At 49.0% G+C, this 25,369-nt stretch overlaps 6 protein-coding genes, 1 long non-coding RNA gene and 1 pseudogene across 11 annotated transcripts in view; 5 read left to right on the forward strand and 3 right to left on the reverse strand.

Annotated features, from left to right (window-relative positions):
• LOC128091882 (olfactory receptor 14J1-like) overlaps positions 1 to 21,439 on the forward strand; it is a 148,651-nt pseudogene extending 127,212 nt beyond the window's left edge.
• The window catches only part of LOC128091903 (olfactory receptor 14J1-like), a 335,467-nt gene that overhangs the window by 155,175 nt on the left and 154,923 nt on the right, over positions 1 to 25,369 (reverse strand). The window lies entirely within an intron of this gene.
• LOC128091909 (uncharacterized) overlaps positions 1 to 25,369 on the reverse strand; it is a 233,459-nt gene that overhangs the window by 92,155 nt on the left and 115,935 nt on the right. The gene's annotated exons all lie outside the window — the stretch shown is intronic.
• The window catches only part of LOC128091878 (olfactory receptor 14C36-like), a 112,862-nt gene that overhangs the window by 58,445 nt on the left and 29,048 nt on the right, over positions 1 to 25,369 (forward strand). The window lies entirely within an intron of this gene.
• Positions 890 to 1,837, forward strand: LOC128091889 (olfactory receptor 14C36-like). Its single transcript, XM_052705294.1, has one exon. It carries the CDS (start codon positions 896 to 898, stop codon positions 1,835 to 1,837), a length of 942 nt encoding a protein of 313 aa, XP_052561254.1. The 5' UTR covers positions 890 to 895.
• Positions 4,449 to 5,310, forward strand: LOC128091898 (olfactory receptor 14A16-like). Its single transcript, XM_052705304.1, has one exon. It carries the CDS (start codon positions 4,503 to 4,505, stop codon positions 5,301 to 5,303), a length of 801 nt encoding a protein of 266 aa, XP_052561264.1. The 5' UTR covers positions 4,449 to 4,502; the 3' UTR covers positions 5,304 to 5,310.
• LOC128091870 (olfactory receptor 14C36-like) lies at positions 9,060 to 12,120 on the reverse strand. The gene has a single exon (XM_052705274.1). It carries the CDS (start codon positions 10,079 to 10,081, stop codon positions 9,098 to 9,100), a length of 984 nt encoding a protein of 327 aa, XP_052561234.1. The 5' UTR covers positions 10,082 to 12,120; the 3' UTR covers positions 9,060 to 9,097.
• LOC128091876 (olfactory receptor 14J1-like) lies at positions 17,585 to 18,806 on the forward strand. The gene has a single exon (XM_052705281.1). It carries the CDS (start codon positions 17,590 to 17,592, stop codon positions 18,547 to 18,549), a length of 960 nt encoding a protein of 319 aa, XP_052561241.1. The 5' UTR covers positions 17,585 to 17,589; the 3' UTR covers positions 18,550 to 18,806.

Below are 25,369 nucleotides of genomic sequence, written 5' to 3' on the forward strand. Positions count from 1 at the left end.
CAGCAAGACTCTGGGCATGGTCTACAAGAGACAGGTAGAGGAAATAAGGAAGAGAGCTGACAGGCTGTGTGGCACGTTAGGCTGTGAGCTCACTGGAGGAGCATTTGTCACAGCCCTTGACCAGGTAAGTCTCTCATTGCAGACAGCGTAGTGGCTTTAATACAGGAATCACTAAATCTGCGAAAGCCCATTGCAGGTCAGTCTGAAGGCACTCCATATTTCTTTATTTTGGATAAAAACCTGCTCCAGCTGAGGGCTGGAGCACTGATTCACTGCATGCCAGAGTGTTTCCAGGTGCACTTTGCGAGAGGAGTGACAAGGCAGGAAATTTCCTTTTCTTTTTTGTAGGGAAAGTGGAAAAGTTGGAGGCATAAAGGATCTTTGAAATAAGAACACATCTCAGAGAATCCTGAATTGAATTTCTCTATCTGCTGTTATGTGTGCAATCTCCTTAAATGCTTTCAGCCTCTTTGCTCCCAAAGGAGAGCACCAGCTGAAATTATCATCATTTTTTGCAGACATGAGTAATGCACTTTTCCTGCAACCAGGCAGCTTTCTCCAGCAGAAATTTAGGTGCACAGATTAGGGGTGAGGTCTCTGAGTGCAGACAGGGTAAAGATGAGATTTCTGGAAACAGCTCCTATGAGGAAAATATCTAGCAGCCTGGGATATGATTTGGAAAAAGAGAGCAAAGTAAGAGCTACATATACTGCAAATCCTTAAGGAATTGTGAAGCTCATGAAAATAAACTCCCGTTATGGAGTTAAATGAACATTTTAAACAGGAAACAAAAAAATTCAAAGTATAGCAGGAGGAGGTTCTCTGCAAGTTATCTTGACTTCTGTCATTATCTCCTGCACTCTGCACAGGACTCCAGGCCCAGCAGGAACTGCAGATGCCCAACAGCAGCTCCATCAGCCAGTTCCTCCTCCTGGCGTTGGCAGACACGCGGCAGCTGCAGCTCCTGCACTTCTGGCTCTTGCTGGGCATCTACCTGGCTGCCCTCCTGGGCAACGGCCTCATCAGCACAGCCGTAGCCTGCCACCACCGCCTGCACACCCCCATGTACTTCTTCCTGCTCAACCTCGCCCTCCTCGACCTGGGCTGCATCTCCACCACTCTCCCCAAAGCCATGGCCAATGCCCTCTGGGACACCAGGCACATCTCCTACGCTGGATGTGCTGCACAGATCTTTTTCTTTCTCTTTTTCATCTCAGCTGAATATTGCATTCTCACCATCATGTCCTATGACCGCTACGTTGCCATCTGCAAGCCCCTGCACTATGGGACCTTGATGGACAGCAGAGCTTGTGCCACCATGGCAGCAGCTGCCTGGGGCACTGGGCTTCTCTATTCCCTCCTGCACACTGCCAGTACCTTTTCAATACCACTTTGCCAACACAATGCCATTGACCAGTTCTTCTGTGAAGTAGCCCAGATCCTCAAACTCTCCTGCTCAAAATCAGACTTCCTCAGGGAAACTGTGAATATCTATTTTAGTGTTTGTTTAATCCTTGGTTGTTTTGTGTTCATAGTTATGTCCTATGTGCAGATCTTCAGGGCCGTGCTGAGGATGCCCTCTGGGCAGGAACGGCACAAAGCCTTCTCCACGTGCCTCCCTCACCTGGCTGTGGTTTCCCTGTTTCTCAGCACTGCCATGGTTGCTTACCTCAAGTCCCACTCCATCTCTTCCCCATCTCTGGACCTGGTGGTGTCATTTCTGTACTCGGTGGTACCTCCCACGGTGAATCCATTTATCTATGGTGTGAGGAACCAGGAGCTCAGGGATGCCCTGAGGAAACTCTGGGAAATTCCCAACTGTAGCAGGAAATATTAGAACAGCATTTTGTTACATGTAATGTTTGTTATTTCTTAAAACTTGCATTACTTTTTAAATACAGTTATTATACTTAATTATGTTATTATAGTTAAGTATGTATGTACCCAGACATCTCAAGTGCCTGCAGAACTATGTAGGTACATGTGCATAAACACAATGAAAAGGACAGCAGACATTTATTTCTCTCAGCTCACTTTTCTTCCCTTCTCCTCCAGAGCTGGAAGAGAAACCCCCTCACGCAGGACGGATTCAGGGGCCAAGAGCCCAGCTGCCAAATGGAGCAGCAGCCCAAATTTCCTTGGAGGCTGCCCCTCACTACTCAGTGGGCTTCTGCACCTCACTGCCTTCAAGTCAGGGCTGCTGCTTTGCTGGGACCACTGTGGGAATACAAGAAAAACTGTTCAGAGTAGAAGCTGTCGAGCAAGATAAACAGCATGAGAACTAAGGACACCTCTAGAAGAAGAAAGAACGTCTGATGGCTCTGATAGGATAAGTGCCCATGTGAATGGTTGAAAAGTGTTCTGTAGAGTGCTCTGCTGACATGTAAAGGTGGATGGGAAAGTTGTAGGGGTGGATGGGAAAGCTTGGAAAAGAAAACTTGTGAATGTATATAAGTGATGTGAGTACTTGTAAAAAACAACATGGATCATTCACATCTGAATCTGTGCTTCAGACTCTGCATACATCATTCTTGGGAGTGATGGAGCAAGTTCCAATAATCTCCCTTGAGCTCACAGATCAGCAGGTAGTTGGGATGTATCTGAGTGAACAAAGAACAAAGGATAGGGAAATCTGGAGAGCAGTGGGAAGAGTATGTGTCCAGATAAAAAGAGCCTGCTGAAAACATGGTCTGAATCATAGTCACTTATTTAGGAGGGATGGAGACACCTGGAGGATGGGGGACATCAAATACGCAGCAGAGTGGAGCAGCAGTGGACGCTGGGCATTGGTCACAGGGCATTGGCACTGGCACCACTGTCTGTGTCCCTGTACCTGAAGGTGTTTCTGTCCTGCAAGCAGAGTTCTGAAAAACACTGTCTTTTTAGAATAAATAAGTAATTAAATAAATAAATACAAAACATCCCCTGAAATATGAGTGTTTTCAACTTCAAAAGAGAGAGGAGACATGAGAATATTTGAAGTTGAGAAGTGTTAACACATTTTTATCATCTCCCACTTGCAGACATCTTCCTCGTTCTGGGGATCTGAAATGTGGAGGCACTAATCTGCATTATGCCTTCCCACATCTTCTAGCCAATGCCTTGTTCAAATAAAAAGATGGAGACTGACTTCTTACAGCATTTCTGAATCATAGGACAAGGATGAATGATAATAAACGAAAAGAGAGATTTACCTTAGACATTTGGAAGGAATTTCTAACATTCCGTAGATCATAACATTCCATGATGTGAGACATGGAGCTGGTATGGAACAAATAGCTCAGGGAAGACAGAGCAGCTCAATCCCTGGAGATGTTCGAAATGTCAAGGGCCCCAGGCATCCTGATCTACTGTGTGACAGCCCTGCACACAGCAAGGGAGATGGAACTGGATGGGCTTTAGGGTCCTTCGATCCAAACCATTCAAAAATCCTACAATACTTGTCAGCCTCTTCCAGCACGGGATCCTGTTGGCTCAGGTATTCCCTGATCACCTCTTCTTTCACCAACAGTACATCTGCCTTGCACCAACATTTCCCACCTGTCTCTGGCACCCACAATTCCAAGTCGCCCAGAGCAACTAATAAACTGTGAGGTCAGGAAGGTGCAGTTAACAAAATATGGAAGTTAGAGATGTAGTCAACAAAATACGTAAAGCGGGGGCTGTCAAGGTCACCAGGCGTAATAGGATCTGCGGGGGCCCCTTGTGTGCTTAGCAGAATACGTAAAAGGGGGGCTGTGAAAGTCGTCAGGCTCTGCGGGGGCTCCTTGACTCATGAGAAACCATGATGAGACATGGCAAGACAAGACATGCCACATGTCTATTGGGCATAGATAACCGTAGCAAGGGTGATTGGTAGCACTGTGATATAAGGGAGAGCTATAAGAAGAGTGTGTTGCTTGCAATAAGCTGCATTTTGCCGCTCATCATTTTGGTGTGCTGAATAGCAAACGAATGGATCAGGCCTGGCGCGGGACCGACTCGATCGGGTGCTGGGCCTGAGGCTGTCAGGCCACTGCGGGTGGGATGGACCGCAACTTAAGTCGCCGTGAGAAACTGCAACAAGTGGTGCCCCGTGTGAGGAACGGTTGGGTCCGTTCCTGATTACGCTTTGGCGACAGTCAGCTGCGTGGCGGACGCAGGACCCTGCGGCAGTGAGGCTGCGGAAGGCTGGAGGGGCTGATCACCCCTGGAGCAGTTTAAGCCCACAGTGGAAGAGCAGTGGAAGGTCACGGAGGGTTTGATCTCCCTGGGCGACAGTGGAATCCATCATTAAGGTATTAGCCCGTGCATGTAAGACTTACTGCAGAAAAACCGCCCCTTGTAAGAAGGAGGTGGCCACGGTCCTCTTTTCTTGAAAAGAAGGGACTTCTCTCTTCTCCTTATGATATTGATGACTCCGGCAAGTGGGACTCTTTAACATTAGTGCTCTCTCAGAGCCCCTCCTGGGCAACGGCCTCATCAGCACAGCCGTAGCCTGCCACCACCGCCTGCACACCCCCATGTACTTCTTCCTGCTCAACCTCGCCCTCCTCGACCTGGGCTGCATCTCCACCACTCTCCCCAAAGCCATGGCCAATGCCCTCTGGGACACCAGGCACATCTCCTACTCAGCATGTGCTGCACAGGTCTTTTTCTTTTTGTTCCTGTTATCAGCAGAATATTTCCTTCTCACCATCATGTCCTATGATCGCTATGTTGCCATCTGCAAGCCCCTGCACTATGAAACCCTTTTAAGCATTAGAGCTTGTGCCACCATGGCAGCAGCTGCCTGGGGCACTGGGGCTCTCTTTGCTCTGCTGCACACTGCCAACACATTTTCTCAATCACTGTGCCAAGGCAATGCTGTGGATCAGTTCTTCTGTGAAATCCCCCAGATCCTTAAGCTCTCCTGTTCGAAACTGGGCCTTGTTATGGAAATTAGGCTTCTTGTGGCTAGTATAGTTCTTTGTTTTGGGTGTTTTGCTTTCATTCTTTTCTCCTATGTGCAGATCTTCAGCGCCGTGCTGAGGATGCCCTCTGAGCAGGGACGGCACAAAGCCTTCTCCACGTGCCTCCCTCACCTGGCTGTGGTTTCCCTGTTTCTCAGCACTGCCATGGTTGCTTACCTCAAGCCCCACTCCATCTCTTCCCCATCCCTGGATTTGGTGGTGTCATTTCTGTACTCAGTGGTACCTCCGGTAATGAACCCCCTTATCTACAGCATGAGGAATAAGGAGCTGAGGAATTCTCTGTGGAAACTAATGGCCAAATGTGCTTTGAAAACAATGAACTGCCCATCTATTTCTATGCGTGACTTGTAATTCAGATTTTGACTTAACCACGCTGTCTTTTTTTTGGTTTATGTATTCATTTGTTAAGTGTTATTTTTTGAATGTTTTGTTTTCTGTTTTATGTATTCTAAACTCTTTCACTGAATCTTCATTATGCCTATCCATTCCTATCCAGCTTGTACCTATGTAGTGTAACCCAGACACACTGTACATGAGGAACCGGGCTCTCTGTGAACCTTATCAAAACAAAGGGCATGCAATGACTTTGTCTGTCTTCTTTCCTGAGAGGCATTTCTGGAGCTGTTGGGTCAGTTGTTCTCACAAACCCATAATCCAGCAGGAAGCACACGGCTGTTAATGCAACTGTGTGGTGACTTCAGCCTGCAATAGCTGATGGGCCATCCCTTGCCTTCTGACTGGGGTCTGTGCATACAGGATCACATCTGCAGTGTCCCTGAGAGGCCGACAGAAAGTGCCAGGTTGACGTGTTGCCTGTGGGATCCTCTGTGCCTGAGCACCTGGTAGGGCCATAGAGCAAGAAGGAGGTTTGTGTGAGGGATTGTGATGGCTCTTCTGTGTGAGTACCAACTGGATAGCAGGAGGGACATGACTTGAAAGTGTCTGTCCATGAAGCTGGCAGGTGCCTTGGAAGATGATGGTGAGGTTCCTTCTTCTCAATGGCACAAGAAAGCTGATGGGTGGCGTTTCCATGAGGAAATGATTTCCAACACGATGGAGTTGGTAGCAGAAATGTGCCAAGGGAGAAAAACGCTCCCTCACAGTGCGGCTTGAAAGCCAGAGACTGGGCATGAGGAGGAAGAAATGTCACTGGAAGTGTTATGATGTGGGACCATGCTGAGGGATCACTCCATGCCTCTGTGTTTCAAGGGCCATTCAGAGAGGCCTAAGAGACATCAGTGAAATGATTGTAGTGCCAGGGTCAGAGCAGGGTGCAGAGGAGAGGTGGGTGTCTGCAGACCACAGGGAAACAGGGGCTGGGCTGGAACAGCATAGGAAAGCCTGCAGAGGAGAAGGCAGTGGGTGCTGGTGACGATGAAAGGCTGCAACATCAGTAAGGTTTTTTGTCCCCTTGCTTATTCTTTGTGAGGAGATTTATTATGCTTATGGTAATGGGGCCTCACTGCTGCCTTGCATCCCTGTGCAGAGGCTGGCAGGTGTCACACTGTTGTCCTTCACATGGAGTGCAATCTGCACCACCACACCAACCCCAGGACGAGCCCTGAGCTCATTCCCTCCGATACGGTGAATCTCCTGTCCAGTGTCTGGATGTCAGGCCTTGGCCCTTCTCCTTCATCAAGCAAACCAAGAGATTTCTCAGCACAATACCTTATGTAAATGTAATCATTGCCTCCAATTACCGGCTCTAACAAGTCCAAGGGAGGCTGTGTTGGTAATGTCCCTTATTGGCCACAGTACTCCAAGATACTTCAACTTGTCAATCCAATTAACTTTCTCCTCTCAGTACCTGAGGTTCATAGACCCAGCATCAAATGTACCATGGGTCTCTCTGTAGTACAGAAATTTGCAATGAGCCATATCTGTTCCATAATGTCCTTGAAGTTGGAGAGGTTTCATAATGTAGTAAAGGAAGGAGATTTCAAATGGATGTTGATCCAGAGAGTCTCCTAAGGAAATCTGCCTAGGCAGAAGCAATTGCTTGAGGTCTCACACAGTACAGACAACCTGACTGCTCACCTCCCCAGGCCTGACGTGTCTGCTGTATGCACCTGGCACTTGCATCACTTTTCCCTACATCAGAATTCTCCACTGGAGTCTGCAGCTGGATGGTACAGTTCCTTTACACCATTCCTTTACCTGCTTTCCTTACAGAACTGTCTGCACGCAGGCACAGGTTGTTGCTTCCTGCTTTAAAACAAACAACAGTAAAGGATGACACAATTTCCCCAACAACAGAACACACTCCTCAGCCATATCTCACCAGTATGGTTCACCTTCCCAAAAGAATAAGTACTTTACATAAGTAGGTAGGAAATGATAAATATTAATAGAAAACAGATACTAACTGAAGGATAAATGATAAGGAGCAAACTCCACTGTGTGATCCCAAGCATCCCATGCTATCTCCAGAGGTCCCAGATGTCCTGTCTTGGACAGGCAGCTTTCCGAGAGGACCTGCAGGAGAGCAGAGCCCTCTGGAAGCTGCAGATAGAATTTGGAATGAGGATCTCAGGGCAGTACTCTGCCAATGTTGTTTTTGTCCCTGCAGTTGCAGCTCAACTCAGCACACTCAATGCTCCCCAGGCAAATCAGTGGATCCCTGGGGGTGACCCAGTGCTGTGATGGCCACTGGCAAGCCAAGAAACTCTGATTTCTTCTCAATGAACACAAACATCCATGAACCATTTTGGGTCATCAGTGTCAAACTCAGCCTGAAAGACTCAAGTACAGGTGGTGAAACCCATCACATTGGCAAAATGTCCCACCAGACTATGGAAGTTAAAAAGGAGCAGTGTGAAATGACCATCAGGTCAGTCCTCAGAGGAAGGGTATGTAAAATTTATCTGCTACAGAGGTGGAGAGCAAAAAGCACTCGATTGTGACTCAAATAACTAAAGTGTGTCCGTGCTGGCCTGACAGCAGCTCCCTGTTCCCTCCAGCTTCCCTCCCCGTGCTCCCTGCAGGACCTGAGCTGGTGGAGCTGCTCTGCAGGGCGAGGGAGCTGTGGTGCCCTGGGACACCGGGCTGACCCTGTGCTGCTCAGGGTGAGAGGCAGTCCCAGCTGGATGGGATCTCTACTGCTGAGTCCCTCTCCATCTGCCCTGCTGGCTCAGCAGCACCACTGCAGAGCCCTCCTTTGCCTGTGGGCTCCTCAGGTTCCCCTGTTTCTTTGGATCAATGGTCTGTCATTGCGCAAGGAATTATTCTTTGCCTTACACTTACACTGTCTCTTACACTGTCCCCGGAGATCCCCTGGCGTTTCCAGGCTGCTCCAGATTCCTCTCCAGGACAGTGTCTGCCATCAGTCCCACAGCAGCAGGGACAGTCCCGCACAGTCATGTTCAAGACCAGTTATGTTTTGGTGGGCCATGTACAACCAAGAAGGGAGCTCTCGTCTGTCCTTTGGTCCTCACTGATCACCCTGGGACTCTGAACCATGCAGAACCCCTGGAAAGCAAGAGGACTTTCCCGAGGGCAACTCCTTGGCTGTATTCCTGGCACAGATTTGGAAGGGGTGTTCAGTCCTCTGGCCTTGCCCTGAGCAGCCCCTTCTTGTTCTGGTCTCAGCAGGGAGGCCAGCTGAGGAGCAGTGCTGCACACTGCCTGCCTGCCTGCAGCCACAGGGATGCCGCCACAGAGACAACAGCGCCGCAGAGCAACAGCGCTGTCATCAATTGCACCAGAACTGAGAGCTGACACAAATGCAAGGACACAAGAGAACAGTTGGGAACATAACGAGTGCAGCACTGAAAAGACCACGTCCTGTTGCTGCCCAAGGCCGTGGCTCCAGGGAAGCCTCAGCATAACTCAAAGGCAGCAGAAAGTCCCTCTAGTCAGTGACGGACATCCCTCAGGGGACACTGCTGCTCCTTGTGCCATTTGTGTCTTAGATCATGAGCTTCTGCTGATGATCCAGACTAGATGGGAGGCAAAACAAATGATCCTCTGCTGATTTCTTTATCTATTCATTGAACCTGGTTCCTTAAGTACAATAGGTTCAAGACAGGGAATTAAAAATAGGTAAACATAAAGACTGATGATGAATATCATTTAATTGGAATTAAGTTCATTATAGCTATGACAAAAAAATAGGAAGAAAAAATGGAAACATCACATAAAATAAATCACACTTTTCCTAACTTTTTTGCAGTCTTGAGGGTATGATGAACATCGTTTTGATGGGCAAACAATGCATAATAGAGTACTTTCCTGAGGGCACCCTTGAGCTCCTGATTCCTCATGCTGTAGATGAGGGGGTTCAGTGTTGGAGGCACCACCGAGTACAGAAATGACACCACCAGGTCCAGGGATGGGGAAGAGATGGAGGGGGGCTTCAGATAGGCAAACATCAGAGTGGTGACAAAGAGGGAGACCACAGCCAAGTGAGGGAGGCACGTGGAGAAGGCTTTGTGCTGTCCCTGCTCAGAGGGCATCCTCAGCACGGCCCTGAAGATCTGCACATAGGACAGCACAATGAATACAAAGCACCCAAATAAGACAAGAACACCAGCCATGATAAGTCCAAATTCCCTAAGGTAGAATTCTGAGCAAGTGAGCTTGAGGATCTGGGGGATTTCACAGAAGAACTGATCCACAGCATTGCCATGGCAGAGAGGCAGTGAAAATGTACTGACAGTGTGCAGCAGGGAATAGAGAAGCCCAGTGCCCCAGGCAGCTGCTGCCATGGTGGCACAAGCTCTGCTGTCCATCAAGGTCCCGTAGTGCAGGGGCTTGCAGATGGCAACGTAGCGGTCATAGCACATGATGATGAGGATGGAATACTCTACACAAAAGAAGAAAAGTAAAAAGAAAACCTGTGCAGCACATGCTGAGTAGGAGATGTGCCTGGTGTCCCAGAGGGCATTGGCCATGGCTTTGGGGAGAGTGGTGGAGATGCAGCCCAGGTCGAGGAGGGCGAGGTTGAGCAGGAAGAAGTACATGGGGGTGTGCAGGCGGTGGTGGCAGGCTACGGCTGTGCTGATGAGGCCGTTGCCCAGGAGGGCAGCCAGGTAGATGCCCAGCAAGAGCCAGAAGTGCAGGAGCTGCAGCTGCCGCGTGTCTGCCAACGCCAGGAGGAGGAACTGGCTGATGGAGCTGCTGTTGGGCATTTTGTTCTTCCAGGCACCAGGACCTGTTCAAGGAGGAAAAAAATCAAGGACAAGTCTTTCTGTGTGGGGAGTGTTCATTCAGCTCCATGAAGTGATTTACATTTCATGAGGTTGAGTTTGCCATGAGGGACTGTGCACTTTTTATCTCCGTGAAGCACACTTGTTCCGGTGGGAACATGGGAACATGGTGATGGTGTGCGGTCAGGCTTTCTTTTCAGAATGTATCAGATAAAGTCACTTCTAATGCAGCAGTGCTGGTTGGCATCTGAACTGTAATGCCAAAAATATGTGGGTCAAAACTAGAAGTTCTAGGGATCGCTTTTTCCCAAAAATTCTCATCCTGCTCACCATGCCTAAGGAGTGCTTGCTGAAGTCTGAACAGCTGTAAGATGTGAGAGGAAAAGGGATTCACTGCTGCTTAGCACAGGGTTGCTTACTAGGTTTCTTTCCAATTGCTCTGAGCTTGCATACTTTGCAGATGTAAGACGATTGCATTCCTATAGAATTCTGAAGTCAGACCCAGCTCAGAAAACAGGAGTGCACAGCCCATCACTGTGCATTCACCCTTTCTCAATGTACTCCAGCACTGACTCATCACCACACATCTTGCAAATGACACCTAACACTGATTTCACCAACCCTATAGCATTTGCATATTGCATGTCTCTGCTTCTTCCCTGTACTTTGTTCTCCTGACCACGGGAAAAATTTTCATCCTGAAGGTCAGCTCACAGCTCTGAAGAGATTTCCTCTTCTCACATCTCCTCAGGGAGATGTGTCCTCATGATGGCATCTCATGAAGGGAAAGCCAGCTCCTTTCCAGCCTCACAGACTGCGTTGCCCACAGCCCCAGGCAGTCGCTCTCAGCCCCTGTGCACTGCAGAGGGTGCTGGACACGTGCCTGGGGAGCTGCTGCTCTGCTCTGCTGGAGCTCTGCCTGCACAGGAGGTGGATCATGCAGCAAATCCCATGGTCATGTGAGCAGAGGTGTTTCTAGGTGGGATCTTGCTCAGAGGAAGGTCTTTTATCTACTGAAGGGGGTAATCCCCTGATCATATCTCTGTGGTCTGCAGATTTTCATCCTGGGGGCTGTTTTCCTCTCATTTCCCTGACTGAGCATACAGACACCAGCCCAAATGCTCTGCATTCCTATTTCGAATTCGAGAACTTCCAGGGTTTGTTGAAAGAATATAAATATGTTAAAGGAAAGTAGAGAGGTAAAATGCACTTCAGGGTTCTCTCTTGATGTGCCGTCAGGGCTGTGCTCTGACGCTGCAGCAGGGAAGCCCTCAGCAGGAACAGCTCTTATTCCAGGATAAAGAAGCACAGAGTGTATGCGGCCTGATCTGCAACCAGATGTGCCAGATTTGGTGACCCCTGTTGGAAAAGTGTTTGCATTACCTACAGTGAGAGACTTACCGTGTCCGTGGCTGAAAGCAATGCTCCTGCAGTGAAGTCGCAGCCTGCTCACATCCCTCACATCCTGTAATCCCTCTCTCCTTTCTCTTCTATCTCTATGCCACCTGCAGAACGTGCCCCTGGCACTGATGCACAGCACACGGGAGCTGCTCCTAGTCAGAGCTGTCTCCCTGCAGCCCTGCCCACTTGTAGGAGCTCCCTGTGTCCCAGGAGCCCAGAACAGCCCAGCAGCAGATGATGTCATTTCTATCTTCCCCACTGATCTCCTCTGAGATGTCCCTGGGTCTCCATGGCCAACAGCTTCTGAAAGACAACAGCATCATGATTGTTCTTTGAAATCTGCTGAATTAACCACCAAAATTCCAGTGAACCTTGAATAATTCCAGACATATGGTTAGTCCTACCAGAGAGTGTTTGCTGTAGCAAATGGGACACATAGGCAAGGACAGGGAGGGCTGGACTTCCCCTAGCAGTGATCCAGCTGAGACAGTTCAGGCATTTCATCCCTAGTTGGAAACCCTATGGCTGAAATGGGATTCAGCTCCCCACAGAGGCACAGGAGTGATGGGATCCTGATGTTGTCAGCCCTTGTTCCCATTTAGTACTTTTTTTGCAGTAACATCTGCTGCAGGGACAGCAGGGCAGGGCATGCACCATCCAGAAGATCCCTGGAGAGCACAGCTGGCAGCTTCTGGACCAAGCCATGGAGGAAGCAAAGAGGAGAGGTGCTCTGGTGCATCTCATAATCACCAGCAAGGAAGGGCTGGTGGGGAATGTGAAGATCAAAGAGAACCTGGGCTGCAGTGGCCATGGGATTGTGGAGCTGAGGAGTGGAGTACAGAGGACAAAGTCACACCTTTGGGCTTCAGGAGAGCACACCTTGACTTCTTCAAGTGTCTGCGGTGTACAGTACAGAAAGAAAGCACGTAGGAAGTGTAAACAAGAAGTGGTCAGCTGGGAGCAATGCAGAGAGGTGTCCTAGTGTGCCTGCTGAGTTGTGTTTAAGAAGGCCAAAGCTCAAACCCAGCTGAATCTGCCCAAGCATATCAAAGATGGTAAAGGCTTGTAGAAATACACACACAGCACAAGGAATGCTAGGGTCAGTGTAGGTACCTGACATGAAGGACATGTAGGGCATGAAGCATCCTGTGCTGTGTGTGACCATCTAAAAAGGTCTGAGGGAAAAAGAGCTCAGTACCAGAGTGTGACTCAGTCATTGCAATGACTGAGAGACTGCAGTTCTGAGCAAAGAAATTCTGAGGGTACCGGGCTCCGTGCAAGACACAAATTGATCTTATTTTAATTATGAAGAATGTGAAAGATGTTCATTAATGTCAGAAAAAATGAAACCATGGTTTGAAGACAAAGATAGAAATCAATGAAAATATGCTAACACACTTCTCAACTGGAAGTATTCTCATGAGTCCTCTCTCTTTTTAGGTTGAAAACACCAGTCTTGGAGGACACTTTGTCTCTATTTACATTTTTATTTCTTCTTAAATGCAATGTTTTCCAGCACTCTGTTTGCAGGACACAGATGCCTTCAGGTACAGGAACAGACAGTGGTGCCAGTGCCAATGCCCTGTGACCAATGCCCAGCATCCACCGCTGCTCCACCCTGCTGCGTATTTGATGTCCCTCATCCTCCAGGTGTCTCCAGCTCTCCTAAATCAATGACCGTGGTTCAGGGCATGTTTTCAGCAGGCCATCTGGACACATGCTCTTCCCACTGCTCTCCAGATTTCCCCATCCCTCGCTCTTTCTTCACTCCGATATCTCCCAACTATCTGCCTGATTTGTGACCTTTAGGAAGATTACTGGAATTTGCTCCATCTCTACAAAATCTGATGGACTCTTTGATCTGCCCCTTAACTGTGATTATGTTTATCCATTCCTATCTCTGCCTAACTCATTTTTTGTACAAATACGCTCTGTGAAAGACAAGCCTCATTAGATGCATCTTGGACAAGGCATGCAGTTGATCACTGTGTTCTACTGTCCATTCAAATGCATCACATTTCCTTCAGTTTGTTGGCAAAAAAAAAAAAAAAAAAAAAAAGAGCAATCTTTCATTGCCCATGTGCAGCTGATTCTCTGAGGAAAGCTGGGGGAAGTTGGTGCAAAGGGTGTTTAAAACTGAGCAGATGACTGCAGAGGAGAAGAGTGATGGTAGGAAAACTAATGCAAGTCCCATGGGGCCAACGGGAGTAGAAATGAGGTGGGGATGTTGAGGAGTAATTTTGTGCACACAGTGACAGAGAAAAGTTCATAAGGGAACATCCTGGATCAATATCAGTTGCCAAGTGCTGATTAAAATCCTTGCTTAAACACAACTATATATAAATAGCAAATGAATGTCGGTTGGATTCTTCCTCATTAAGGTCACTCCAGACACCTCTCCAGTTTGCTGTACAAGTTCTCAACACATAAAAAAAGACAGGAAGGCACAAGGCACAGGAGGCTTCTGTGGGTTGTAATGGGCCCCAGGGGGCATTTGCTGCTCAGTCCATCAACCTCCAGTGCAGAGAGAAGAGAAGATTGCACAAAGTGCTCAAGGAGACAAAGTCAGAAGGAACGGTGAAGTTTCTTGGAGTATTAATGGGCCCCTCTGAGGGCCATTCACAAGCAAGCTTCCCCAGGGACTTGTTAGAGCAGATAATTGGAAGCCACGATTGCAGGCAGACCAAGGCACTGGGATGGTGGCTGTGATGCTGAGAAAAGCCTCCTTTGTCTTGTGAAGCAGAAAGGCCAAGCCCTGATCCCCAGAGCCTTGGCAGGGAGATCCTGTCCCTCATGCTGGCTCAGGGCCCTTCCTGAAAGAGAAGGGGACAGCAGCTCCCAGACTCTGCATGGGGTGCAAGGATGCCGTGAGGCCCAAGTCCCATGTGGGCAGTGTGTCTCATCCAGGATGTGGGATGTGAGAAGGGACCACTCTGAACAAGCAGTCAATCCCAATGAAACTTTGAACTTCAGATCTCTCAGGGCCGAGGTGAAGGCACCACTTCCTCACTGGGAAGTTTGGCTCTGACGATGCCACGTGTGATACTAACCCACATGCAGAGCTCCTTTCACATCCTGCACTTTTTCCACAATAAACCCATGCAGCACTACAGGCTTGGGGATGAGTGGCTGGATGACTGTGAAGAGCAAAGGGACCTGGGGGTGTTGGTTGATGCTTGGCTGAATGTGAGCAGACAGCATGCCCAGGTGGCCGTTAGGGAAAACGGCATCCTGGCCTGCATTAGAAATAGTGTGGCCAGCAGGAGCTGGGAGGACATCACCCCCCTGTACTCAGCACTGGTGAGGTCACACCTCAAGTTCTGTGTTCAGTTTTGGGCCCCTCACTACAAGAAAGACCCTGAAACTTGTCCAGAGAAGGGCAACAAAGCTGGTGAGGGGTCTGGAGCACAGGTCTTATGAGGAGTAGCTGAGAGAGCTGGGATTGTTCAGACTGGAGAAGACGAGGCTCAGGGGAGACCTCCTTGCACTCTCCCACATCCTAAAGGCAGGCTGTGATGAGGAGGGGTTTGGCCTCTTCTGCCAGGCAACAAACAGGACCCGAGGAAGTGGCCACAAGTTGTACCAGAGGAGCTTTAGCTTAGACATAAGGAAGAACTTGTTCTCTCAGAGAGTGGTCAGGCACTGAATGGCTGCTCAGGAGGTTGCGGAGGCTCCGTCCCTGGCAGCGTTCAACAGATGTCAGGACGAGGAGCTGTGAGATCTGGTTTAGTGCTTGTGGTAGTAATGATGATGGGAGGACGGTTGGACTCGATGATCTTACAGGACATTTCTGACCATGCAATGTTATGATTCTGTGATTCTATGATTCTAATCTGAATTGATGCACCATCACTGCACTGCTGCCTGCTGTGACAGAACAGTGGATCTGCCATCACTCTGCTCCTTCCCACTGTGACAGCACAGTGACCCTGACATTATGATGTTCCTTCCCACTGTCACAGAACAACAACTGCAACCCCACTGTGCTCATATCAGCTGTGACAGCACAGTGGAGCTGAAATCACTGAGTTTGTCTCTCCTTTACAGTGCAGTGACTCTGACATCACTGTAATACTGACCACTGCCACAACTCAGTAATTCTGACATCACTGCTCTCCGCATTTCTGATACACCACTGTGGCATTGCTGAACTCCTATCCACTGTGACAGCACAGTGACTTCAACATCACTGTGCTTGTACCTGCTATCATAGAATCCTGGCATATCCCGCAATGGAAGGGACCCATAAGGATCATTAAGTCCAACTTTTGGCTCCACACATCTGCCCTAAAAGCAGACCGTATGACTGAGTGTGTTGCCTTGTCACGGAGTTATCTAGAGCAATCTGTGCCCCTGACAGAGGGCAGCAGGCCTGCAGTCCTACTGGTCAAAAATTAAAGTATGAATGATAATAACAATAACAACAACAATAATAATAACAAATCAGCGGCAACAATCTAAGGAGGAAACGTAATTTTACTAAATATGGTATTGGAATGCAAGATAAAAGATAACACAATATTATAAACTAAAATTGAAATTTAGGGTAATAAATCATATAAAATGAGAGAGCGAGCGTCTGAAACCAAAAGCCTTGCTTTGAACTGCAGGCGCACGGCTGGGGAGCGAAGCCACACACTGCAGGGCAGCGAGCAAGGGAGAGATCCTGGGACTTCCTGCCATGACTGATCTTCCCCTCTGAACTCAGAGTCCTCTGGGTATGCAGTTCTTCTCTCCTGAGAGCCAGGTATCCAGAAAGTTGTCCGTCCACAGACCTGGAGTATTTACTCCTTAATTCCCTGTGCTTTACATGATGTTATGATGTGGAGTACCAATAACAAGGATCGTAAAACCATGACACCAGATGGGGCATTTGCAGCTTTGCTAGGCACACACAGTCTGCTAGGACAAAAAATGCTGCAGGAATCAGTCTGTGTACTGGTGATTAATTCATCTGACTTCAAAGTACGTTGTGCAGAGATGACCCTGTTGTCTATCAGGAGCTGCCAATGCAGAGACCTAAGGACATCCCCAGGGAGAGCAGTGAGGAAGAGAAAATGACATCTTCTGCTGGAGAGCTGGGCCGGGCTGCTGGGACACAGGGAGCTCATAAAAGTGGGCAGTGCTGCAGAGAGACGGCTGTGCCCAGGAGCAGCTCTTCTACACAGCACAGCCTGCAGGTGACAGGAGGAGAGCAGAGAAAGGAGAGAGAGCTTGTAGGATGTGTATGGTGTGAGCAGGCTGTGAGCTCACTGGAGGAGCATCGCTGACAGCCTCTGACAAGGTCAGTCTCACTGCAGGCTATGACTCTGCCGCCTGCCAGGCTCGGTGCTCAGCCTGCCTGGGGAGCTGCCCAGGGCGCTGCGGGGAGATGTGTGGGGGGAAGGAGCCCCTCGGCAGGGCAGGGCAGGGCAGGGCAGGGCAGGAGCCTTCTGCTGCTGGGGGCATGGGGATCACAGCTTCAGCGCTCCCAGAGTGTCTCCAAGGGCACTTTGCAAGAGGAGAGACAAGGCAGGGATTTTCCCATACCTGTCCTTAGGGAAGGAGAATGAGTTGGAGGCAGAGATCTGAAAGGAGATGTGAAATATGAACACAGCTATAAGAGTCCTGAACTGTACGTTTCTCAGTCTGCAGTTACATGCACAAACTCCTCATGTGCTTTCAGCCCCTCTTCTCCCAAAGGATTGCACCAGCTGAAATTTCCATGCTTCTCTGCAGACATGAATAATGCACTTGTCCAGCAAACAGGCAGCTTTCTCTAGTAGAAATTCAAGTGCACAGAGGTAGGAATGGGCACTCTGAGTGCAGACAGACAAAAGATACGAGGAATGGAAATATGTCATAGGAAGAAAGTATCCAGGAGGCTGGGATATGATTAGGCAATGAGAGGAAAGCAAGAGCTCCTTCATCTTTGACTTCTCAAGGGATGGTGAAGCTCATGTAAATTCAAGTTATGGAGTTAAATGAACCCTGTCCTAAGAGAAAGAAACACTGTTATAGTATAGGGGTGGAGTGTCTCTGAAAAAGCTCTTGACTCGTCATTATCTTCTGCACTCTGCACAGGACTCCAGGCCCAGCAGGAACTGCAGATGCCCAACAGCAGCTCCATCAGCCAGTTCCTCCTCCTGGCGTTGGCAGACACGCGGCAGCTGCAGCTCCTGCACTTCTGGCTCTTGCTGGGCATCTACCTGGCTGCCCTCCTGGGCAACGGCCTCATCAGCACAGCCGTAGCCTGCCACCACCGCCTGCACACCCCCATGTACTTCTTCCTGCTCAACCTCGCCCTCCTCGACCTGGGCTGCATCTCCACCACTCTCCCCAAAGCCATGGCCAATGCCCTCTGGGACACCAGGCACATCTCCTATGCTGGATGTGTTGCACAGACCTTTCTGTTTGTCTTTCTGATGTCAGCAGAGTATTCCATCCTCACCATCATGTCCTATGACCGCTATGTTGCCATCTGCAAGCCCCTGCACTACGGGACCTTGATGGACAGCAGAGCTTGTGCCACCATGGCAGCAGCTGCCTGGGGCACTGGGCTTCTCCATGCTCTGCTGCACACTATCAGTACATTTTCTCAGCCACTGTGCCGAGGCAATGCTGTGGATCAGTTCTTCTGTGAAATCCCCCACATCCTCAAGCTCTCCTGCTCTGAATCAGACTACCTCAGGGAAATTGGTTTCATTGTGCTTAGTGTTCTTGCCGTATTTGTGTGTTTTGTTTTCATTGTTGTGTCCTATGTGCAGATCTTCAGGGCTGTGCTGAGGATGCCTTCTGAGCAGGGACGACACAAAGCCTTCTCCACGTGCCTCCCTCACCTGGCTGTGCTCTCCCTGTTAGTCAGCACTGACTTTTTGGCCTACATGAAGCCCCCATCCATCTCCTCCCCATCCCTGGATCTGGTGGTTACATTTCTGTACTCGGTGGTGCCTCCAACACTAAACCCCCTCATCTACAGCATGAGGAACCAGGAGCTCAAGGATGCAGTGAGGAAAATGTCATGGACAAATTTCAGCAGGGATCGTCTTCTCATCTGCCTGAACAAATGACTCAGTTTTTTCTGAAACATGTCTATGTTGTCTTAGAAATATTGAATGGCCTGTACTGAAAAGGACTATAAAGATCATCTAGTTTCAACCCCACTGTTACAGGCAGGGTCACCAACCACCAGAGCAGGCTGCCCAGAGCCTCTCATTTCCAGCCTGGCCTTGAAAGCCTCCAGGGATGGGGCATCCACAACTTATGTGGGCAACCTGTCCCAGGGCTTTACTACCCTCTGGGTGAAAAACCTCCTTTTAATATCTAGCCTAAACCTCCCCAGCCTCAGTTTAAAACTGCTCCCCCTTGTTCTATCACCAGCCACTGTGCTAAACAGCCATTCCCCCTCCTCTTTATACATTCCCTTGAAGTACTGGAAGGCCACAATGAAGTTTCCTCAGAATCTTCTCTTCCACAAACTAAGCAAGTCCAGTTCCCTCAACTTTTCTTCCTAGCAGAGCTGCTCCAGCCTTCTGATCATCTTAGTGCCCTCCTCTGGACCCACTCCAACAGGGGAAGCTGGGGGGCCCACAGGCAAATGAGGGCTCTGCAGTGGTGCTGCTGAGCTAGCAGGACAGATGGAGAGGGACTCAGCAGTAGAGAGAGTCTGACAGTGATGACCCAAAATGGTTCATGGATGTTTGTGTTCACTGAGAAGAAATCAGAGTTTCTTGGCTTCCCAGTGGCCATTTCAGCACTGGGTCACCCCCAGGAATCCAGTGACTTGTCTGGGGTCATTGAGTGTGCTGGGTTGGGCTGCAGCTGCAGGGACAAAAACAACATTGGCAGTGTACTGCCCTGAGACCTTCTTCCCAAGTTCCATCTGCAGCTTCCAGAGGGCTCTGCTCTCCTGCAGGTCCTCTTGGAAAGCTGCCTGTCCCAGACACGATCTCTGGGGCCCTTGGAGATGGCATGGGATGCTTGTGATCACACAGTGGAGCTTTGCTCCTTTTCCTTTTTTCCCATTAATAATTATCATTTCCTGTCTACTGATGTAAAGTACTTGTCCTAGTGGGAAGGTGAACCACACTGGTGGGATATGGCTGAGGAGTGTGTTCTCTTCTTAGGCAAATTGTATTGTGCTTTACTGTTGTTTGTTTTAAAGCAGGAAGCAACATCCTGTGCCTGTGTGCAGACAGTTCTCTTAGGGAAGCAGGTAAAGGAATGGTGTAAAGGAACTGTACCATCCAGCTGCAGACTCCAGTGGAGAATTCTGGTGTAGGGAAAAGTGATGCAAGGGCCAGGTGGCATACAGCAGACACGTCAGGCCTGGGGAGGTGAGCAGTCAGGTTGTCTGTACTGTGTCAGACCTCAAGCAATTGCTTCTCCTGCCTATGCAGATCTCCTTAGGAGACACCCTCAATCAACATCAGTTGGACAATGGTGCTCCAAAAGCAACAAGATGCACCTTGTAAAATCAGAAAACATTTTTCTTGGGTGCCCTTTGAAATCTTCTTTCTTTCCTATAGGAACCATGGAGTGAAGTGTGAGTAAACTCAGAATCAAGTGTGAGGCAATCCCGGAGTAAAGTGTGGGTAGGCCTGAAGAGAGAGTGCACACACCCAGGGTAGGGTGCCAGTAAAGCCCAGAGAAAAGTGTGAGTAAACCAGGAGCAAAGTGTGAGTAATGTTGAAGAAAAGTTTGAGGAATCCTTGAGTAAAATGTGAGTGGAACACAGTCAAAACAGAAGTATGAGTAAACCCAGAGTACAGTGTTCATAAACCCAGAGTAAAGTGTGAGTAAAAGCCAGAGTAAAGTGTGAATCTGCCCAGAGTAGAGTAAGACTAAACTCAGAGTGAAGAGTGTGCATGTCTGGTGCAAAATGTGAGTAAAACCTGGAGAAAATTGTGAATAAACTAGGAGTCCAATGTGAGTAAACTTGGAGTCAAGTGTGAGAAACTCCCAGAGCAAAGTGTGGGTTGGTCCAGAGCAAAGTGTTGGTAAATGTGGAGTAAAGTTTGAGGAAAACCCACAGTAAGGTGTGAGTCTACCCGTATTAAAGTGTGGATAGGCCCGGATGACAGAGTGTTCACACCAGGAATAGGGTGTCTGTAAAACCTTGAGATTAATGTGAGTAAGCCCTGTGTAAAGTGTGTGTAAGGTTGAAGAGCAATTTGAGTAAACCTTGATTAAAGTGTGATTGAAACACACTCAAAAATGAAGTTGTGAGTAAAGCCGAAGTAAAGAGTTAGTAAACGTGGAGTAAAGTATGAGTAAAATTGAGTTAGGTTCGAGTGCACCCAGAATTGCATAAGCATAACTCAGAGTAAAGAGTGTGCAAACCTGGTGTAGAGTCATTTTTGTGACTCAACATTGCCATCTGCAAACCCCTGCACTACGGGACCTTGATGGACAGCAGAGCTTGTGCCAGCATGGCAGCAGCTGCCTGGGGCACTGGGCTTCTCTATTCCCTCCTGCACACTGCCAACACATTTTCTCTGCCTCTCTGCCAAGGCAATGCTGTGGATCAATTCTTCTGTGAAATCCCTCAGATCCTCAAACTCTCCTGCTCAAAATCCTACCTCAGGGAAGTTGGGCTTCTTGTCTTGTACTGTCCTTGTCTTATCTGGATGTTTTGTTTTCATCGTGCTGTCCTATGTGCAGATCTTCAGGGCCGTGCTGAGGATGCCCTCTAAACAGGGATGGCACAAAGCCTTCTCCACGTGCCTTCCTCACCTGGCCGTTGTCTCCCTCTTTGTCAGTACTGCCATGGTTGCCTATCTGAAGCTCCCCTCCATCTCCTCCCCTTTCCTGGACCTGGTGGTGTCATTTCTGTACTCGGTGGTGCCTCCAGCAGTGAACCCCTTCTTCTATGGCATGAGGAACCAGGAGATCAAGACTGCAGTGAGCAATACATACTTCTTCAGCATCCGCAAGATGCATGCCAGCCTAAGATGAGTCTCACAGTAATTCAGAAATTGATAGAACAATCTCTTGTTTCTATTTTTCTTATTATTATTATTTTCACAGACATGACTTCAATTTAAATCCGTTATTCTTGGCATGTTTCATTTTTGTAGTGTTTTGACACTCTCATCTCATGTACCCATAGAACAAGGAGCTCTGTTGATAAGTACAATAAGGAAGCCAGCAGAAATTCAGTTGTCTGTGCTCCCATGTTTTACCACCTCTGAAACTGGAGGAGCGACTCATGTAGGCAGGAGTGGTGCAGGGTCCAGGAGCCCAGCTGCAACACAGAGCAGCAGCCTCACTGTCATTGGGCTGCCCCTTAATGCCCAGTGGTTCCATCCTCTCTTTTGTGTTTGAGTCATGGCCGCAGCTTCCCAGCTCCAATGGCCACAGAGAGCAGCACGATGTGGTCTTTGCAGTGCTGCTCTCTTCTCACTTCCATCCCTCTTCCCCTTCCTCTCTACATCCTTGTGGACACACGTGGACCAGGAAGGTGGCTCTGGACTTTTGCCACCCTCAGCCTCTCACACCAGCCATTTCCAGCACTGACTGCATGTTTATGGCAGAGCTTTTTCCTGAAGCTGTCTCCATGCTCCTGGTGGTAAAGCAGGGCTGTCTGCAGACCCCTGTGTAGGACACGGCTGGAGCAGCACTGGGTCTGAAAAGCAGGATTGCTGAGAAGTGCCACTGAGGGCTGCCATGGGCACTTGTGCTGGGGAACTCTTCCCCACCCCGAACACACCTGTCCTGTGCAGTGCAGTCATTGCAGAGCCGTGCCTGGGACAGTGCACTGATAGGCCACAGATGGGAAACCCAGCACGGCCATCAGGAGGTGGAACCAGGTGGTCCTGGCACACAGGGAGCCGGGCAGGAGGCAGCGGTGTGCCCTGGCAGAGCAGTCAGGGAAGGCTGAGGGCACATCACTGCAGCCTGTGAGAGCCTGCATGGAGATCTTAGAGAATACAGAGCCACACTCCGTGCTGTTGTGCACAGTGGGGGGATGAAAGTGATGGGTGAATCTGGAGGCACTCTGCCTGAAGGTAAGGAAAAGATTTTCCACTCAATTCAAGGCTCCTCTTGAGCAAGGTGGCTACTGTCATGTCCCTACTAGGATGAGTGCTTATGGGATGTGTTTCCTGTTCCAAATTGCCGCCTGCTGGACAAGCAGCCTCCTGAGACAAACAAGTCCACACCATCAGCATCACAACTTGTGCCTTCCAAGCTCTGCTTGCTAAGAAACATAGAATCACAAAGGTTGGAACCTTTACTGTCATCTCCATCACTTTCACTCCGCGGACTGTCAGAGCTCAGGTGGGATATGTTGCTTTCAAGCCCTGTAGTGTTTGTACATAAAGCCTGAGACAAAGTGTGCTGAAATCAGACCCTACTGTGCAGAAAAAAATAATAATAATAATAAATAAAGCATGAAGAAAAGATGATGTAAAGCAGTAGCTTTACAGCTGAGAAGTCTGTGTTGGTTTAACAAGTGAGGGCCTCCACACTCCTGAGAAAAGGATCTACTACTGCCTAGATTCTTTTGCTGTTTTGTGCTGTCACTGGCAGAGGTCTTGCAAAGTCAGTCTGCATAGGACTTCCCTATCTTGATGCTGGACAGAGGCTTTTATTCCAGAGTTATCTGCATTGGGCATCGCAGAAGAAAGGCAGTTCCTGCACCAGCAATTGTATGTTTCTTCATATAAGGTCACAACTCATGGTTCTGTTCTGTGCTCGGAGTGATTTGTCTTCACTCTTGAATGCTGTGATTTAATTTTCCTTCAGTGAGTATGAGTCACAAATGAATGCTTATTCCTTTTTGCCTCTACAGCTCAATAAATCTTATTTTTCCCTTACTCTGCAGATCGACCTGATGAGTCTTTTGGCTTTATTTGCTGCATTTTCCTTAGCTAGACAAGAACATTATGGTCTAGTGGGATGAGCTGATGGGTTCCATCCCAGCCTCTTGAAGCGACCTGCTCTTGAGTCTTACAGCCTGTGTTTGCAAGAGATGATTCAAGGTTTTCAACGCTCTCACATGAGCTTCTTACTGCACAATCAAATATAGGCAAGGCCACACAGGTGGAACCAAGTGGGCACCACCTGCAGGCTGCCCTGCTCCACGGAGCTGCTGAGGCTGTCCCGGGGCCAAGGAATCTGAGCATCCCAGCACAGCCATGAAGGCCACATCAGACACGCAGCACAGTAAGGCACTACTCTGACTTCTCTGTGTGCAGTGCTATTCTGGTCAAGGTCACTGCTCAGGATGTTCTTGAACAAGGCTTCAATTATGCAGGCTTTGACTGCCCCCACAAATAGGGCATATATAATTTCTTAGTGACTCCAATTCCAGTGAGTCCAACTAAAAACAGTCTTACTAACATCCAATCTAAATCTCCCACTTTTAGTTTGAAGCAATTCCCCTTCGTCCTATTTCTATCCAACCATCTCATCCTAACCCTGGCGTTTGGCATCTCATCCTCAGATGGAAACCCAGGGGCTGAAAGGGGACTAAGGTCCTCACAGAACCATGGGACTGGGGAGTCCTCTTAGCTGAATTCAGATGTTCACAACGATGTGCCTGTGTGAGCCCCTCATCTGAATGCTTGGCATTTATTCCCAATGGAGTGGGGTCTCCATTGTTCAAGCAGACCCTGGGCGATGACCAAGGTGCCTGGGGTGCTCCTGGATGTGTGCTAGTGCTTGTAAACTGCGTGGGAAACATCTGAGATAGACACCTCCTTCCTGAGCATCAGCTGAGGGCCAGGGAGGGAACAGAGGATGTCCAAGAATGCCTACCTGACAACAGACTCCAGTATCAAGGGCACCCAAGTGTGCCTTTTCCACCCACCTCCATGGAGCGTACAGAGTTATTCAGCTGGATAAATGGATGAGTTCATAAAAGAAGACACAGATTTTTCTCTGTTCTTCATCTGCTGCACATTCTGGAGCACAAAGCACTACGGAACTAACACACATCTTTATTCTTCAGCTGACGAAACTTCATGTTACTCAAGGCTCACATGTTAATAGCATCAGAAGCAACCCGGTGTCACGCCAGTTCCCTGGGGTGCCCAGCAACTCACATAGAATCATAGAATCACAAGGTTGGAAACGACCTGTAAGATCACCTAGTCCAACCATCCTCCCATCATCGTTACTACCACAAGCTACTACACCATATCTCATAGTTCCTCATCCAGACATCTGTGAACACTGCCAGGGACGGCAACTCCACCACCTCCCTGGGCAGCCATTCAGTGCCTGACCACTCTCTGAGAAAAAAAGTTCTTCCTTATGTCTACTCTAAATCTCCCCATGCTTCCAGCTGTTTCTTCGGGTCCTGTTTGTTGCCGGGGAGAAGAGGCCAAATCCCTCTCCACCACAACTTCCCTTCAGCAAGCTGTAGAGTGCACTGAGGTCTCCCCTGAGCCTCCTCTTCTCCAGACTAAACAATCCCAGCTCCCTCAACCGCTCCTCATAAAGTTTGTGCTCCAGACCCCTCACCAGCTTTGCGCCCTTCTCTGGACACTCTCCAGGGCCTCAATGTCTTTCTTGTAGTGAGGGGCCCAAAAGTGAACACAGTACTCGAGGCGTGGCCTCAGAAGAGCTGAGTACAGAGGGATGATTACCTCTCTGCTCCTGCTGGCCATGCTATTTCTAATGCAGGCCAAGATGCTGTTGGCCCTCTTGGCCACCTGGGTATACGGTTGGCTCATGTTCAGCCAAGCATCAACCAACACCCCCAGGTCTCTTTCCTCTTCGTTGTCATGCAGCGACTCAGCCCTAAGCCTGTAGCACTGCATGGGGTTATTGTGGCCAAAGTGCAGGACCCGGCACTTGGCCTTGTTGAAGCTCATCCCACTCACCTCAGCCCAGTGATCCAGCTTATCCAGATCCCTCTGAAGGGCTTCCCTACCTCAGGCA

The sequence above is a fragment of the Tympanuchus pallidicinctus genome, unplaced genomic scaffold (assembly GCF_026119805.1).
Source record: "Tympanuchus pallidicinctus isolate F22 unplaced genomic scaffold, pur_lepc_1.0 scaffold54, whole genome shotgun sequence".
In the NCBI taxonomy this organism is placed as follows: Eukaryota; Metazoa; Chordata; class Aves; order Galliformes; family Phasianidae; genus Tympanuchus; species Tympanuchus pallidicinctus.

Coding starts and splice junctions, on each gene's coding strand:
- LOC128091889 (XM_052705294.1), top strand. CDS start 896: ATGCCCAACAGCAGCTCCATCAGCCAGTTCCTCCTCCTGGCGTTGGCA.
- LOC128091898 (XM_052705304.1), top strand. CDS start 4,503: ATGTACTTCTTCCTGCTCAACCTCGCCCTCCTCGACCTGGGCTGCATC.
- LOC128091870 (XM_052705274.1), bottom strand. CDS start 10,081: ATGCCCAACAGCAGCTCCATCAGCCAGTTCCTCCTCCTGGCGTTGGCA.
- LOC128091876 (XM_052705281.1), top strand. CDS start 17,590: ATGCCCAACAGCAGCTCCATCAGCCAGTTCCTCCTCCTGGCGTTGGCA.